General features: G+C 41.5%; 1 protein-coding gene across 1 annotated transcript in view; it reads right to left on the reverse strand.

Annotated features, from left to right (window-relative positions):
• LOC135223631 (exostosin-2-like) overlaps positions 1-18,823 on the reverse strand; it is a gene marked incomplete in the record, with an annotated part of 647,541 nt that overhangs the window by 506,445 nt on the left and 122,273 nt on the right. Inside the window, 1 exon segment of the mRNA XM_064262245.1 lies at positions 9,346-9,536. Within this exon segment, the coding sequence (XP_064118315.1) occupies positions 9,346-9,536 (191 nt within the window).

The following is an 18,823-nucleotide window of genomic DNA, read 5'->3' on the forward strand; positions in this document are numbered from 1 at the left end:
TATCTCTGTCCTACAATCACGGACTTTAGCCTAACCTAAGATTGAGGGGATTTCTTACGTGAATGATAAACGTTGCATTAGTTTTGCCTTACTATGTTCAACAGAGTTATCTCTTAATCCTTTCGGTGCTCGTTACCGCACGGTATAGAACTGCGAGTCTACCGCAACATTGCACTTTTATATGCTCTCCTGCTTGGGCAAAGCGCGAGCCCGTTATAGGGAAGTAAGCATACTCGGGGAGGGAATGGATGGAGCTTCGCTGGGGACCATTTCCTTCCTGAAGAAGTTTCTTTCCCCGAATAGACTGCAATTCAGAACCACAGTTTTTTCCTACCGGGAAAAAACTGAAATATTATTCAAGATCTAGGAATTATTCTGAACATCTCTCAGTGCGTCATGATAGAAAGAAGGTGCCGTACATCTGGATAGTGTTTCAGATGTCCTGGATCTTAATCTGAAAGAAGTAAATGCAATTCGGTCGTCCCTTTAGTCCTCGAAAACGAGTTTTGGAACCAGTGGTCCACATCAACTCTGATATTCCACAGCTCTCTCATATCTTAAGAAGTATCTTCTCTCGGTCTCTGCTGGAGTTTACGGAAAGAAAGAGCCTATTATAACGACAGGCGTAGAATGTAAACGATCATCTAGAGGTTCGTTACAGGATTGCAAAAGTCCGTACGAATCATCTCGATCGACGGCAGCAACGATAGATTACTAACATGCTAGGTATTTTAATTAAGTGGTGTTCCTTTTTTAATGGTTTGTTCTGATATGGTTTATTTCCTCTTCAGTATGTGAAGTGTAATGTGTTACGTTAGCTTTGTGTGTGGTTCAGGTGGTCTAACTTATTCTAGCATGAATGCCCCTGGTAAGAGAGGGCTAGGGTTTCCTGTCAACAAATTGGTCCCGTCCAGTTGTCAGACCCTTGTTGTTAGCTTTCTCAACAAACAGGTCACATCCTAGTTGAGAGCTACTAAGGTTTAGCAGGCTAAGAGGCAGGACCTACGAAGTCAGCTACCTTAGCAGGTAAGGAACTTAATAAATAATTTTAAAATTAGTTAATTTTTGAATTATGACGATGTTGCTGTCTGTGACCCACCTCCAAATGTGTCAATCAGCTATATATATACCTGCCAGGTAAGTGTCATGCATAAAAATGATATTGTTATGATACAATAAAGTTTTGTGCATACTTACCTGGCAGGTATATATGATTAAATTCCCACCCTCCTCCCCTCAGGAGATAGGGTTCAGAGAAAATCTGAGGAAAAACGGAAATAGTTCCAATACCAGCGCCACGGGAAGTGGGGGAGATCACCTGAACTACCAGTGGTCTAGCGTTGCCGAGAGTTTTGAAAATTCTGCCAGTGCGAACAGACAACAGAGAATGTTGTTTGGAACAGATTTGCATCTGTCAAACAAACAAAAACCCCCCAAAAAGACCTTCACGATCATTGAGGTCTGTGGAATCTCGATTCTAGCTCACCATCTACTTTTTGTCTCGCCTGTTTTCTCGGAGTCAGACACTCGTGCGAGATCAGGCGACATATAGTAGCCCTGAGTTTCTTATTGACGAAGTCGATTGCGGACGACGTTGGGTTGCGTTGATACACCCCAAGGTTTGCTTAGATTGAATCGCCCAGGCAGTCCAGACACTCATCCTTCAGCTAAGAATAGTGCCTTTTGGTCTTCAGGGTACAGCCTTGCTGTCCTTGATTCGTCTGACCTGGTCACTGGTCGTTCACCTGACTTTAGTACGACTGTGCATTTCTGGATCGAAGCTTTCAATATGGAACTTAGACGTAGTCTGAAGTTCTTGATGTCAAAGCATTCGAACCTCTCCTGCCTGTTAACTTCTTGATGTGATCAGGAAGGCCTTCTTCTAACCACCCTAGATACGACAAAGAGGGTTAGTGAGATTTTAAGCCATCGTCACAAGTTTTGGCTTTAGAGAACACAAGGAGGTGTGCTCTCTAAGCCTTTCGTTATGGCCTAAGAATGGAAACCCTTTTTGTCCTTGGGCCAGGATCTTGGAAGCAAGGATGGCACAAGTTAGTGGGCAGGAGCCAGAGAGAGTCCTGTGCCCTGTCAGGTCTCTCAAGTTTTATCTACTTAAAATCAAGAAAGTCGAAGTCAATCGGGCAATCTGCAGTGTTTCCGAAAAAGACCAGACTTGCCCATATCGAAGTACCACCCTGGTTTTAGGGTTAAGGAGTTTCTTTCAAAAAATGCCTCCTTTCATTGTGTTTGCACAAAGATTTGAAATCTTTTTATCTCTCCCCCCCCCCCCCCCCCCGAATGCTCACGAGGTGGAGGGCTGCGGCCTCGGAAGCATTTCATCAGAGCAGGTACTCAGCAAAAACATCCTGATACCAATGTTTTTAGGCGAAGCAAACTCTGGGTTCACTTCACATTCCCTGCGAGATGTGAAGATGGCATATGAGATCTGCTGCTCGCTAGGGCCATACGTGTCTGCAGACACAATCTTGGGGCAAGAAGTACTACTCATCCTATCCTGTAGAAAATGGTTAGGAAGAGCTCTTAATTTAGTTCTGTGCGGAGTCGCTGACAACTGGCGACTTCTTAAACTCTGAAGCCGTAGTTAACACACATTACTTTGGCTAGGTTGGGTTCAGTTTTTGAGATATTTTCATATAAATAACGATAATTGCCAAAATTTCAACCTTCGGTCAACTTTGACTCTACCAAAATGGTCAAAAAATGCAATTGTAAGCTAAAACTCTTATATTTTAGTAATATTCAATCATTTACCTTAATTTTGCAACCTAATTGGTAAGTCTCTAGCACAATATTTCGATTATGGTGAATTTATGAAAAAACTTTTTTCCTTACGTCCGCGCGGTAAACTCTTCCGAAAAAAATCATACATGCATTGTGTAATGTTTTGCACCATTTTAAAATTAGCTGTTATATAAAGTTTTATATATGGAAATGTGCGCAATTTCATGCACAATACAACTAAAAACAACCCATGGTTGTAGCTTTTATCAGTTTTGAGATATTTTCATATAAATAACGATAATTGCCAAAATTTCAACCTTCGGTCAAATTTTGACTCTCCGAAATGGTCAAAAAACGCAATTTGTAAGAATAAAACGCTAATTTCTTCTAGTTAATATTTGGAGCATTTACCTTCATTTTGCAAAAAATTGGAAGTCTCTAGCACAATATTTTGATTTATGGTGAATTTATGAAAAAAATAACATTTTCTTTACGTCCGCGCAGTAACTCATCCGAAAAAATCATACGTGCGATTGTGGTAATGTTTGCACCATTTTAAATTAGCCGTTACATGAGGTTTTATTTTCATGTAGAATACAACAATAAATAATTGAAGGTTGTAGCTTTTCTCATTTTTGAAATTACTTTCTTATAAAAATCCAAACAATAAATTAGAAAAAAACCAAGTTCGGTCAACTTTGACTCTACGGAAATGGTCGAAAATGCAATTGTAAGTTAAAACTCGTAAACAGTTCTAGTAATATTCAGTCATTTATCTTCATCTTGAAACAAATTATAAGTCTCTAGCAAAATATTTAGATTTATGGTGAATTTTAAAAAAAACTTTCCTTCCCTCCACGCGCGGATTCTCCGCCACAAATCTCCGAAATGCGTACGTTCCATTCTCGGAATATTTGCTCCTTTTCATATTAGGCATTTCATAGAGTTTTATATATGAAAATGTGCGCAATTTCATGTAGAATAAAACATAAAATATTTGAAGGTTGTAACTTTTCTTATTTCCGAAATAATTGCATATAAAAAATATATATATATAAAAAAATTCGACATTCGGTCAACTTCAACTCGTCAGATATGGTCGAAAACTGCAATTGTAAGCTAATACTCTTACAGTATAGTAATATTCAATCACTTGTCTTCATTTTGAAAGAAATTGGAAGTCTCTAGGACAATATTTAGATTTATGGTGAATTTTTGAAAAAAATATTTGTTTACGTCCGTGCGTTACGAATTCATGCATTATTTTGTGATAATATTTTCTCTGTGTTGCTTTTATTGTTTTACAATGTGTTATTATACAAAATGATCGCAATTTAGTGTACATTACAACGAAAAAAAAGTAACTTGTTACCTTTAACCATTTTGCGCACAGAGCGATTTGAATACAATTATATATGAAATTTAGTTTTTGCGCTATCATATATCGTATTATTTATATATGATAATGATAATTTTTTTCATTTCTGATGGTTGCATACTAAACTTCAGCCAATGACAAAAAAAGGAGCCAAAAATGAACTCTTAATCTTGAAAACTAAGCGCGCTGTGATTTTTTGAAAAAAATATTTTTTCCGCTTCCGCGCTCACTCTGAAACAGCTCCGGCACACGGGAGACAATTTTTTTTTTACCGCTTCGGCGTAAGAGGGTTAAGTAATGAAAATTAAAACAGAGTACTTACAGTTTCATTTCCAACTCAAACAAACCGTTAGTAGAAAACACAATATAAACAAAGCATACGACGATGAAGCGGGCAGAGAGCGATGACGAACACGTCCTTCACACCCGCTGCCGAAAGCAAATGTGATTCTTCACCTCTCAGGCGCGTGGGCGCGTGCACTGTCGGACAAGCAGTTAACTACCGTTCTCCCCTTGTTCGAAGTTTACGACCGTTCCAGCTGCCGCTAGCTACTTCCTATTGTTAAAGGACCGAGGGTTTGTATTCGTGTCGGAACAAATCAACAAATCGATCGCTAATTTGCACTTTTTTTTAACTCGACATTTTCGGAAGAGCAGCATGGCGGCGGCTCACAAGAAAGAACATGAAAAAAAGGATTTTGACAAAGGAAAAATCTATTTCTGGGGGAAGACCTCTGTCGCCTGGTGAAATGTTCCTATAGCACTCATTTCTAGGTATAAATAACTACTAAATATACCAGAGAAAAAAGCCATATGGAATGCTGGAGTTACTACCCCCAGCTCGCTCACCTCATTGGGTGTCGGTATAGCACAGGGGCGAGTGGAAGCCACTACCACAAATACTTTGCCAATTAGAAGTCTCCTCTCTCAATATCCCTCTCTAGAGAGGTGTCGTTACAACGTCTACCTTCCGCTTGCTACTACTACCTCTCCCAGAAACCCTCATTCCTGAAATACGCACCCAAGCTTGGGCCAGCTAAAGGGTAGGAAAAAGGAAAAGAGAGGGATGGGCTCACCGGGCGACACAGGTCTTCCCCAAGAAATATATTTTTCCTTTGTCAAAATCCCTTTTCTGGGTTCGACCTGCGTCGGCCGGTGAAATAGTAGCAGAGAATTGGCCGTACAAGCTTGGTAAACAAAAAAATTTTTATGAAAGGAAAATAAAATTTTTCTTAAAATTATTGTTTTAACCCTTAAACGCCTATTGGACATATTTTACGTCGAGATAAATTGTCGGGTGCCAACTGGACATAATTTACATCGACATAGAAAAGTTTTTTAAAAATACGCGGAAAAATACTTATATGCCTACCAGACGTAAACTTTTGAATCATGTGCCTTGGGGGATGCTGAGAGCTCACGGATCAAGGCGTTGTTTTGTTTACAATCGTTACGCAGGCGCGCAAGCGCGAATTTCTTTCTTATCGCACTAAAAAGTATCAGTGACATATCTCAAAATTATTTAGTCACGTTGACACAATTTTTGCACTATTTCAAATTAGCCGTTACATAAAGTATTATATATGAAAATGTGTGCAATTTCATGTAGAATACAACAAAAAAAATACTCATGATTGTAGCTTTTATCATTTTTGAAATATTTTCATATAAATAACGATGTGCCAAAATTTCAACCTTCGGTCAACTTTGACTACCGAAATGATCGAAAAACGCAATTGTAAGCTAAAACTCTTATATTTTAGTAATATTCAATCATTTACCTTTATTTTGCAACTTGGAAGTCTCTAGCACAATATTTCGATTTATGGTGAATTTATGTAAAAAACTTTTTCCTTACGTCCGCGCGGTAACTCTTCCGAAAAAATCATACGTGCAATTGTCGCAATGTTTGCACCATTTTAAATTAGCCGTTACAAAAAGTTTTAAATGCCTTATTTTTTTAATGAATATTTTTTGACAGCCGTAAAACGATTCACAGCTGAGCGATTGCGCCGTTAACTGCAGGCTGCCTGTATATGTACTAAAGATCTCACACAACACGAATTTATGTTAATAAACGAAATTGTATAGAATGAACAAATTCCGCGTGCGTACACAAACGCTGGTGCAAAGCAGTGGGCGAAGGATGCCTTTACGTAGAGCACGATGGGAGAGATGCTGACCAATAGGAGAGCAGGATCTTATGGTGGTGACTAGCATCAGGAACCAATGGGAGAGCGGGAGGATGGTGCGAGTCTAATCAGTTGGCGGCGCGTGAGTTTTAAAATTGTTATCGGCGGTCCGGGCGAATCTCGGGACTTTAGAGCAACAACCTTTCGTAACTCGAACTATTTTCGTATGTAGAGCCAAAAAAATCTTCGTATTTGCTTTGGTAACTTGAATTTTTTGTAAGCTGGGACTTACGTATGCCAAGGTACTACTATTTGAAAATTAGTATAAATTATTTTTTTTATTATTAAAAAGGTACATACGTATACTGTATTTAGTCACAAAAATACAGTAAAATGAAAGCAGAATGATGGGACAGATTCTGCAGACATAAAAAACCTAACATTTTGTTCAGAGGTAGTCCCATCATTCTACAAACAACCCATGTATTTTAGATATGCTCTTCTATCATCCTAAAACACTTTAATATAATTTCAAAATAAACTTACAACACAGCAAAATAGCAATAAAAGGTATAGTATGCACAGTACAGTACAGTGGGGCCCCTTTATTCATGTTCTCTACATTCGCAGATTCACCTATTTGCAGGTTTCTCTATGGACCATATCTACCCATTATTACTGGGAAAGTCGCCTATTCCTGGTATTTTTCGCTGAGATAAATTCACTAATTACTGTATTTTTATATCAATTTCATGAATAAATGCATTTTTTGTGATAAAACTATTAAAATATTTGGGTAAAAGCATTTATAAAGGGGCTTTCTTGTGTTTGAACTAAGAAAATAGGCAGTTCTGAGCAATTCTGAGGGGTTTTCAGTATTTGCATGGGGGGGGGGGGGGGGGGGGGGGGAGGTCTGGTGTGCATTGCCTGGAATAAGGAGGTCCAATGTATGTGGATCAGCAATTGCAGCTTCAGTTAATTACAAATTTTTCTGTGGAACTTATCTCCAAATATATAGCAGAAAATTCACTAACTCGCAAGTTTTTCATAGAGCAATATTCACTAATTACTATACTATTTTCATTTGACAGTATCTCTCTCTCTCTCTCTCTCTCTCTCTCTCTCTCTCTCTCTCTCTCTCTCTCTCTCTCTCTCCCATAATGTGGTTCGGATCCCACAATAAGCTGTAGGTCCCGTTGCTAGGAGGCCAACTGGTTCCTAGCCACATAAAAATATCTCATCCTTCTGGCCACCCCTAGGAGAGCTGTTAATCAGCTCAGTGATCTGGTAAACTAAGATTTATTTAACTCTCTCTCTCTCTCTCTCTCTCTCTCTCTCTCTCTCTCTCTCTCTCTCAATGAAATATGACTTACTGTATCATAAACTTTTATGTACAAAATAAAAAAATAATAATTCCATTAATACATTAGTCTCTTTTAGCAACCAAAAAATTATTTTCTCAATTCTTTTGGTAGTAGTAAGCCTTAATCAGCTGATTCTCAGAAAGTAAACATTGCAAATGTTGGGACGATCTTTTTAACACGTGAAATAACATAATGGATTTACATTGATATTAATATTTGAAAATAAATAAACCATTGTAGCATGTACATATAAAAGAGAATCAAACAAAAACTTCTTTCAGTTTTCTTCTGAAGATCTGTGGGTTTCTTTTTCAACATGATCTGTGGGTTTCTTTTTCAACATAAGAGAATATTTCATTACTGTTGATTTCATTTATAATTTGGTAATTTTTAAATACATATTTAAATACCTAAGTACTGTACAGTATTTAACTATACTTATGAATTCCCAATGTTTCACCTATCTGAAAAAATAAAACAGAACAGCTTCAATACTATATGAGAGAAAATGGCTGTGACTGAATGTAGGGGCCTCGAGTGTAGTTTTCATGCATAGTTTTAAGCCATATATTTTTAAGGGTAATGGTGTAAGAATGACTGAAATTATATTAAAGGATTTTAGGATGATAGTTTCAGGTATATTTGGTGTTCGAACCATTAAAATAGGCAGATAAAAGCAATTTTAGAGGTGGGTCTTTGGTGTCTGAACTATTTAAATAGCCAATTATGTATTACGATTTTTAGAGGATAAAAACTGGACATGGATTTTTGCTTAACAAGGTTAGTTGTGGTCCCTAATCCCAATGATTATGGGGGTCATACTGTACATGATGCACAAAATATAAATGCTGTTATGCGCCGTACCCAGTACAGTACTGTATACAAAACGTGAAATGTCCCAGCGTCTCTGCAAAACTTCCAAGTTCAGTGTGTATTCCCCTAATGTTCGTGCGTTTTGTATGGGTGCTGTCTTTGCATATCTTTTTGGATTGTGCCCTATGATGCCTCCTAAACACACTGTTCCTTCTAAGGCTTTTGGCAAAGAGCCTAAGCGCCAGAGAAAGTCATGACGCTCCAAGAGAAGGTAGCACTTCTGGAAATGTTGAGGGAAGGGAAAGGGTATGCCCCTGTAGCTGCCACTTACAGTGTGAATAAGAGTACCATCCCATACATAAAACAGGAAGGGGATGAAGGGAGAATGTTATGTTACTTCAGAGGATCCTTGAAAGGAGAAAAGAAAAGATCACACCGGGAAAAGCGAGTTTAACAACAGTCAGGCAAGAGTTTATGAAAGCACGTCTGCATCGCATGACGGCCGAAAGCAAAGTGGAATGTTTACATCCAGATTGGAGGGTCTCCCCGCTTACTGGACAGTATTTACTCCTTAACCACCTTGTTCAAGTTTTAACGGTTGTGTTCCAGCTTCACAGTAAGCAATCCCTTTTCTAAAGGACCAAAAGTATGTATAGTGTGTACAGACAAGCTTGTTTTTATTGTTATCTTTTTACAGACTGCTAAGCCCACTTTATATGCAAAGTCACTGATTGTAAAACTTCATTGGCAATATTCTGCAGTTCAGGGTGGGTCCTGCAAAGTCCTAAATGCAAAACATTGTGTAGGAACAAACAAAATTTATACAAACATTTAAGGAATAATTCCAAAAATAAAACATTCAAAGTAATAATTCTCAGACAGAAATAATATCATTAAGGAAGCAAACCCAACTTACACAGAAAGTTGCTGGTGGCCCCCTCGACCACAACGGTAAACATTAAAGCAGTTGAAGTAATGACAATCAAATCTTGTAGGAATAGGATCAGGTGTCTCCTTTCCGTCCACCATTAACTCTTGCCATTGACTCCATGTTTCAAGATTCACTCTGGCATCCCCATGAGATGATGTAATACTCCAGTTGAAAAGCTTTATTTAAAGAAAGAAAATGCTTCAATTAACAAGTAACAAACATTCCAGTAATGACAAGAAATATCCATACAACCAATTAACAAGATACTACTTGATAAATTATCCCTATCCATACTAAGTATTCTTGCCTTTCAATTAAATATACTGTACATATATGTGATATAGTAAAGTACTACTTTAAATTCTTAAACATTAACAACTGAATTATCTGGCACTCAGATCTCAATAAAACTAAAGATTAAAGAAAAAAAATATATATATATATTATTGGTACACTTTTTTTTATAAGCCCATACACTGAAAAAGTGGACCATCCAAAATTGATACAATTACCACTGGGGTACCATCAGTCAGATACAGTAATACACTGATGGTGAACTGGCAAGATTAAGGAAAGTCACAAGCTAACTTACAGTTCCTGAGCTATTCTACTGTCAAACTAACCCAGTTTACAGGGTTGGGAAACAAGAACACAATATAAATTGAGAACTTGGTTGTCAGGAAACATTACAATTATTTAAAAAGCTTTGGAGGTATTTCTAAACAAAAGCAAAAATTTTATTTTACACAAACTCAATTGTGTACTAATGAGAACAAAGACTAGTTGTCCTAGTTACTCCAACTTGTAATAAAGGCCCACCTTCAAGAGACAATGTATCATCCCCAAGCTTTTCAAAGAAAAGACTAGATGCATGGTAAATATGAGGGTTGGGGCCAGTCTATGAGAGAAAATTTGTATCATTCTTGACTGTAAATTCACTTTTAGGAAACAAAAATATTTACGATAAAATAAATTATTGGGATACTGTTAAAGTTATCTTAAATCTTCACACCATTAGATGGGAACAACATTCAAAATAAAATTATATTTCTATAATATAATGAAGTTTTAAAATATACTTACCAAGTAATTACTTAGCTAATGATTAGCCTCGCACAGTATCCTAAAAAATTCATGTGCAAGTGACTGTTGCAAAGCGTGGTGACAGTTCCCACCCACCGCAACGGGAGCTGCAAGCGACAGAAGCCTACCACATCATTCTTATTTATTGCCGCTAAGTTCACGAAAATCAGAGGGGAGGAGGGCGGGCTCTGATTTAGTAATAACTTGGTAATTACTAAATTTTATTATAAAAATATAATTTTTATAAAAGTAACTTACCAAGTAATTACTATTTAGCTGAATCCCTCATTGCAAGGGGGTTGGGATGAATGGACTAAATTAACTCAATGCATTCAAAGAAAGTTATATTGAGAACTAGAGGAATGGCTAACACTTGCTCAGTGTTTGTCACTTACTTACCTGGTAGGAGAGCTACAGCAGGAGATGCTGCCTTTGGTGGTACTCATCTTAACCTGTAGTGGCGTGGCAGTGAGCCAGGAGTCGCCTCTACGTTGGGGGGAGTCTTGCAGCAGGTGATCTGCCTGACCGCTGAAAAGACTCAAGACAAAATATTCATGCCCCTTGCCCTGGGCACAGTACCAAAGTAACAAGACCAGAGAAACAATTTGTCACCTTACATTATTACACAAAAACACAATAGACAATAACCAACCAAACGACTGGTGGGTCCTCCAGGTACAGGTAACCCCCAGATTCCCCATAACTCGACATCCTTGACCCAAAGAAAAGAGATAGGATAGAGATCGTGTCTCTCCTATGCTTCCTCACCCAATACTATGCCAGCCACCACCAACAGGCCAAGGGTACTGCAATTTTTTAACACCATTTCTACTTCCTTCAAATAATGTAACGCGAATATCGATTTACTACACCTCCAAAATGTTGATTGAAGTATCGCCGAGACACGTTATGTTTAAAGGAGAGAAAGGCGGCCACAGCTCTGACCTCATGAGCTCTCACTTTTAGCAAACAAAGCGATCCCTCCTGTACCTGGGAATGAGCTTCAGATACTAGATCTATGATAAAGAACAAGAGGCCATTCTTGACCAAACACCAGAGGATCCCCTGATCTTCTCCATTCTCTCCAGGTAACACCTCAGTGCTATGACTGGGCAGAGAACTCTCTCTTCTTTGTCAAAGTCCATGATACCTGTTAGGTTCCTTATTCGAAAAGACCAAGGCCATGGCTTATTAGGATCCTCGTTCTTGGCTAGGAAGCCCATGTTGAAGGAGCAGACTGCGTCGCCTTGCAAGAATCTGACTTTCCTATCAATCACGTGTAGCTCACTCATGCGTTTAGCCTTAGCTAACTCTAATAAAAACAGTGTTATATGTAAAACATCCTTGAGAGAGGCAGACTTGAGGGGTTCCAAAGAAGGGCCTGTAAGTTGCTTCAATACTATGGCCAGGTTCCAGGAAACCACTGTCGACTTCTGCTTGGAAGGGGCGAAAGATTTCATGAGGTCATGAAGATCTTGATCCGTAGAAAGCTCCAGATTACGACGCTTAAACACAGAGGAAAGCGTGGCTTAGTATCCTTTAATTGTAGAGGATGAAATGATCTTAGAGGTTCTTAGAGGAGATAATCAGTGATCTGGGTAACAGATGTCTCAGAAGACGACATGTGATGTCTGAAGCACCATCTATGGAAGACTGGCACTTTGACTGATAGATATTGCTAGTAGACTGGCGTCAGCACCTTGCAATAGCTTCCACAGCTGCTCTTGAAAATCCCTTTGTTCTGACAAGTTTCCTGACAGTCTGAAGCCTGTCAGAGTGGGCGTGGACAACCCTTGGTGGTACCTTCTGAAATGCGGTTGTCTGAGTTGCCACGGTCTTTGGGGGAGCAGTCGCGGGAAGTTCCCCAGAAGACTTAGAAGTTCTGGGAACCATTCCTTCTTGGGCCAGAACAGAGCTACCAGAGTCACTGAGATATTGCTGTGGGAGACGAACTTGTTCAGAACTACCTTAATCAGGCTGAAGGGAGGCAATACATATAGATCCAGGTCCGACCAATCGATCAGCAGTGCGTCCGTCACCCATGCCCGAGGGTCCGGGGCTGGGGAAATGAAGAGAGGAAGGCAGTTGTTCCTTGATGTTGCGTTGCGAATAAGTCTATTAGGTGTCTACCCCACAATCTCCACAGGTTGGAGGAAATTCTGTCGTCCAGCATCCACTTGGTGGGAAGCAGTTGCCTCTTCTGGCTCAACTCTTCTGCCAGGACATTTAATTTCCCCGGAATGAAGCAGGTGATGAGTGATACATGATGTTGATGAGCCCACTCTTGTGCCATCTGACAGAGAGAAAAGGAGTGCGTGCCCTGTTTCTTGATGTAAGACAAGGCTGTAATGTTGTCTGCATGTACAACCACCGTCTTGTTTTACATGAACGATAACTGATGTAGGCCCAGGTGAATGGCCTTCAACTCCTTGATGTTGATGTGGAGCTTCATTTTCTCTAGAGACAAAGTTCCAGAGACCTCCCGAGACCCTAGGAGGGCTTCCCAGCCCAGATCTAAAGCATCCAAGTAAAAGTCCAGGTCGGGTTTTGGGGGGGAAGAAAGGATTTCCTCTGTGAATATCTTCTTTCTGGTAGCCACCATTCAAGATTTGATTTTATTTCATGTGTGATAGGAAAAATCGTTGAGTCCGGGTTGAGTCTTCCCATCACTGTTGGTCTTGAGGAAGAACTGAAGATTTCTCGAGTGTAACCTGCCCAACGGAACGAAGGCCTCAATAGAAGAAAGCGTTCCCAGCAGACTCATCCACTGATGATCTGAGCATGATGGGAGAGGGTGGAACTTGGAGATTTAGTGAGTGCAGTTGGTTATTCTCTTTGGGGACAGAAAAGCTTGAGAAGTCTGAGAGTTGAGAATCATCCCCAAATAAAGAATCTCCTGAGATGGTACCAACTGGGACTTCTGGAGATTTAGCAGGATTCCCAATTCTTGGGAGAGATGAAGCATTGTCAGAAGGTCCTTCGTGCACTGTTCCTTCGACAGCAAACGGAGAAGCCAGCTGTCTAAATACAAGCTGATATTGATGCCTCCCTGGTGAAGCCATTTTGCGAGGAAGCCATTTTGCGAGAAGAGAGAGAACTCGAGAGAATACTTGAGGTGCTGTGAAAAGACCGAAACAGAGGGACTGAAACTTGAAGACCATCCTTTGGAAGACAAACCTTAGGTATTTTCTAGACGTTGGATGGACTGAAATGTGCAGATAAGCATCCCGCATGTCTAGGGTGATCATCCAATTGCCCAGATGAATGACTGGCTCATTTCCCTCCTGAACTTGGTCTTTACTATGAAGCGATTGAGAGTGCTTACATCCAGTACTGGTCTCCAGCCCCCTGACAGTTTGGGAACTATGAACAGTCGATTGTAAAATCCCTGGGAATAGACCTCTAGTACTACTTCTTCTGTGGCCTTCTTGAGAAAGAAGGATGATACTTCCCTTGAAAGGGCCAAGTGTCTTTCTGATTCTTTAGAGTGAGCCGTCAATGCAATGGGCGAGGAAATGTAAGGAGAGGTCTCCGAGAAAGGGATGCAGTAGCCCTCCTTTAATACCCTGAAGACCCATGGCTCTGTTCCTCTGTGAGACCACTTCTCCTCAAAGGGCCTGGCTCCTACTGGGACACAAAGGACTTCCTATTCACTTCTTTGGTTGAGACTTGGCGATGGAGTGTTTCTTGATGGACTTCGAGTGGAAGTGCAGGTTGGATCAGGATCTAGAGAGAGACTGGGGTCTCTTCACACTAAAGGGGTGCTGTTGGAGAGGAGAGATGAACTTCAGACGAAAGGGTGCTGATGCAGAAGGCTTGGCACGTGATGATTGAGTCAGGAGGTCCTGAGTCTACTTCAACGCAAAAGAACACCAAAGATCCCTCTTCTTCAGTAGTCCGAAGGTAAAGAGCAATGCAAGTTGAGCCACACCATCTTGGACGGCCTTGTCCGTAAATGAAAGCACACTCAAAAGATCTGTAGAAACGGAGTCAACCATCTCTGTGGCATTCTCTATCTTCTTGATCAGACCGCCTACCATCCAGTTGAGGAGGCTGAACACCTCAAACATCTTAAATAAGCTCTTGACGAGGTTGTCCAGCTCCGCCGAAGAGAAGAAAACTCAGGCTGAGGCGAAGGCTGCACAGCGTGACGAGTCAATGAGACTAGAGAAGTCCCTTTGGGAGGAGGCAGCAACTCCCAGGGAGGGGCTTTCTCCGGTGTCATAAGGCCTACAATACCTCTTGATGAGGTGCACAGAAGGATGAGCGAACGTCACCTTCCCTTGCTCCCTCTTCATCGAGAGCCACTCCTTGAACACCTTAAGAGCCTTCCTGGAGGAGGTGGAAAAGACCATCTTGGGAAGGAGAGTGAGTTCCTGCTGACTCTGGCAGCAGGAACGAGGAGGCAAGAGATGCTAGAGTAGGAGAAGTGAAGAACCCCAGATAGCCCTCCAAAAGGAAATGCAGTAAGGGCTTGTAAGCAGATTACTGAGTAAGTCCTGGCCCTCATCATCCTCGTCCTCCGAAGAAACCGGTGAAAGGTTATCAGCCATCTTAGAGGGAACTTCCAACGGAGGAGCTTTCCCAATGAAACTCAGGATGGGAGAAGGGTCATCTGATTCCGCAACAATGGGCTGCTGTTGCTGATGGGATACGAGTCCTGAAGTAGGTGGGGGTCTGAGTTGCAGCTCCAAGGAAGGGCCAGGTGCAGGTGGGCCAGGTGCGAAGCGAGAGCAGTCAGAATGGGAGTGAGAGCTGGTGGTGCATGAGCCAGGTGGGCGCAGTTGCTGGATATGATTTGATTTGATTTATATAAATTTTTGGCATTGTGCCAAGCCCTAGGACAACTAAGACCATTTAGCGCTGAAACGGAAATTGACAGTAAAAGGTTTGTAAGGTGTTACAGGGGGAGAACCTTGCAGTTGCGCTATGAAACAATTGTTAGGAGAGAGTGGACAGTAAGATGGAAGAAAGAGAACATGAACGGAGGTACAGTAAAAGGATTGAAAGTAGCCATAGCTAGGGGCTGAAGGGACGCTGCAAAGAACCTTAACTAATGCCTACATTGCACCAAATGAGGTGCACTGGTGGCACTAACCCCCTACAGGGGTTGCTGGAGATGGGAGCGCACCTATCCGAAAGCTCAGGTAACGAGTGCCTAGCACAGAGCTTCTGATGTTTGGAGTCCTTGGGAGATGGCAGCACAGGTGAGTCCCACAGAAGTGAAGGTAACTGAACTGGAGCAAAACTAAAGGGTCAACCCCGTAGCTACACAAAGGAAGGGTGAGGTCATCTGAGTTCCTTATGCCACTTGACTGGCACTGGGGACTCAAGAGCCGAATCACGCACACGCCTTTTCAGTGGCCTGAATGCGTTCCCGTAGTGTTTACAACACCCAGGATCAGACTCCAAATCGGAGCTGGATGATAAGCGGTGCATATCCACTGACATGCCTTTCCAACGGTAGTCAGTCATATCCTGGGACTTTACAACAGGACTGACAGAGGGGGTGGTAGCCCATGGGCAAACCCCATCAGCCTCTCTTGGCCCTCCAGTATGTCTACTCCCAGGTGTAGGGGAGCAGGACAGTGACTTTCATCTAGGAGAGCCGACAAGACAGGCAACTACTTCCTTCACTGACACTTCACTTTGCATTTTATCACTGCTCACTTTTTCTACTTTGTCCATGAGGACTCTAAGAGAAGCCCCCAACTCTACAACAGAACTTAACACTAGATTAAACTTATTGTCAAATTTGGTGCTAATCCTAGACTCTAGATTGGCAATGGCATCGGGTTCAGAAGCATGGGAGCTGAGCACTGGAGTGGGAGTAGGCCACCTTGCAGATCCTATTCTTTTCCAACCTATTATGGTGAGACTCCAAAAACTTTCACCTACTATCATCCCATTCCTTACACTCATCAGATGTAAGCTCCTCTCAAACACACCTGACCTCTAAACTTAATGCACCTCGTGTGTGCATCACAGCACATCTTAGTCAGTTTAGTCTTGCAGCCTTCACTACAATAGCAAAGATTGGAAGTACTACTAGAATCAGACATATTATTAATCTGAGCTAACAGAAGAGAAAAACTAATATAGGTAAAGCCAACCAATACGATGCAACTAACAAAAAAACAACTAAAGCGGGTACATCACCGACTTCAGCAAGCAAATGAGAAAGTGGCAACATGTACTCGGGAAGCAATAATGACGTCTTGTTGGATGCGTAGCATGAATAAGAAGGATGCGGTGGGCTTCTGTCGCTTGCCAGCTCCCGTTGCAGTGGGCAGGAACTGTCACCATGCTTTGCAGCCGTCACTTACACGCGAATGTTTTGAATATAGGATGCTGTGAGAGGCTAACTGTTAGCTATATAATTACTTACTAAGTTACTTTTATAAAACAAAAGAATAAAATTTGGCTGACACAGGTGGATGGTCTGTAATTACTTGTTCCCTGCCAGGTGGCACGGTAACGTTTATGTTTTTGTCAGATTCTTCGATGACCACCTTCTGAGATGTGGGGAAGCTGTGGGGGTTTCCACCATAACAGTAGGTAAGCATCCACAGAACATCCCTGCCTGCTGTGTGATCCCTCTAGGTAAGTACATACTGTCACCAGATGTTGAACCCATAGCAGGGTACAAGGTTCTCATAGACTATTTCGCAGAGTACCAGTGATTCCTGTGCTGAGTCAAAAAGCCATATCCTAATTCAAAAGTAAAAACTATGAGTACCTTCAGATATGAAGGTATGCTCCTATACAAAAATGAGTACCTTTGTGCTCCCTAAACTCAAAATTGAGATTTGTTATTAACAAAATAAAGACAGAAGAGAAAGGAAGATTCTCTCATATTTGGTTCAGGAGAAAATTGCCCCTGCCATGATGATAGAAAAATGATATTGTTATTGTACAATAAAGTTTCATACATACTTACCTGGCAGATATATACTTAGCTATAGACTCCGTCGTCCCCGATAGAAATTCGAATTTCGCGGCACACGCTACAGGTAGGTAGGTCAGGTGATCTACCGCCCCGCCGCTGGGTGGCAGGAATAGGAACCATACCTTCTAGAACCAGATTTTCTTTTCCACATGTCTCCTGAGGGGAGGCTGGGTGGGCCATTCAATCGTATATATCTGCCAGGTAAGTATGTATGAAACTTTATTGTACAATAACAATATCATTTTCATACATTCAACTTCCCTGTCAGATATATACTTAGCTGATTGGCACCTTTGGCGGAGGGTAAGAGACAGCTAATTACTGATTAGACAGGTAAACAACATACGTTGTAGGTAATAAATAAATAAAACCTTGGCCTTGGTCCTGTGTTTACACGAAGGGTAAACTTCCCTAGCTATTGCTAGTAGTCTGCTTCGTCTCAAGAGCCTCAGCGAGGATGTGACCTATGGCTAAGAGTTCTTGTAGATCTGTCAATGGGGTCTTATCCACTTACTCGACAGAATCTAATGGTCATTTGTCAATGGGGTCTTATCCACTTACATGACAATACACCTATGCCTAGGGGCATAATTAAGGAGCACAACACCGATCCCGATCACCTGATCCTAACACGAGGGTTTGTGCTTAGTTTGAAAAGAGCTATCCCCAAACTCCTTTCAAACAAACCAAAGAAAAAAAAAAACTATGTTAACATAAAAATTAACTCACTTAGTTAAGGATCAGTGTCGGCTCCCTATCCCAGCAACGTATCCGTAGACACGTAAAACCAAGAGAGAAGGATCTCTCGCAGGTCAACTTGACCTCCTTCGTGCAAAGGGAAGTCAACACAGAGTTGCATCTCCCGTAAGTTACAGCTAATATGTCCTTCACGACATATTGTTATGTAACGAACAAGAATTCATAAAAGCTCGCACTTCAAGCGCTTTTAATTCTCAGCTGTTTGAAGGAATCATCAAGTTATTCATGAAGGGCTTTAGCGATCACACTTATTTCAAAGAAGACCAGGGCTTCCTTTGAAATGGATCTTTCCTGGATGAAGCCTAGAGCCTGGCTGGCGCCTCGCGCCTGGCTGGCGCCTCGAGCCTGGCTGGCGCCTCGCACCTGCCTGACACTTGGTTGGCGCCTAACTCCTGGAAGGCGCTTTTCGCCTGACTCATGGCTGGCGCCTCGCGCCTGGAAGTAGCTTCGCGCCTGGTTCCAAACTGGCACAATTTGGCGTCTGGCGCCTGGCTGACTCCTCTCCACTTGCTAGAGCTTCGAGCTTGGTAGAGTCTGGAGGATGTCTGGCGATGCCCACATCGGACACTCTTATCTGTCCGATTTGTTCGCCTCTAGCGCATCTGCGCTAGGTTGGAGGCCCCCTCTTTCTCTTCATCAGACAATGACAGTGTTCCTTAAAACTGTCTGCCT

Source organism: Macrobrachium nipponense, chromosome 10 (genome assembly GCF_015104395.2).
Source record: "Macrobrachium nipponense isolate FS-2020 chromosome 10, ASM1510439v2, whole genome shotgun sequence".
Taxonomy (NCBI): Eukaryota; Metazoa; Arthropoda; class Malacostraca; order Decapoda; family Palaemonidae; genus Macrobrachium; species Macrobrachium nipponense.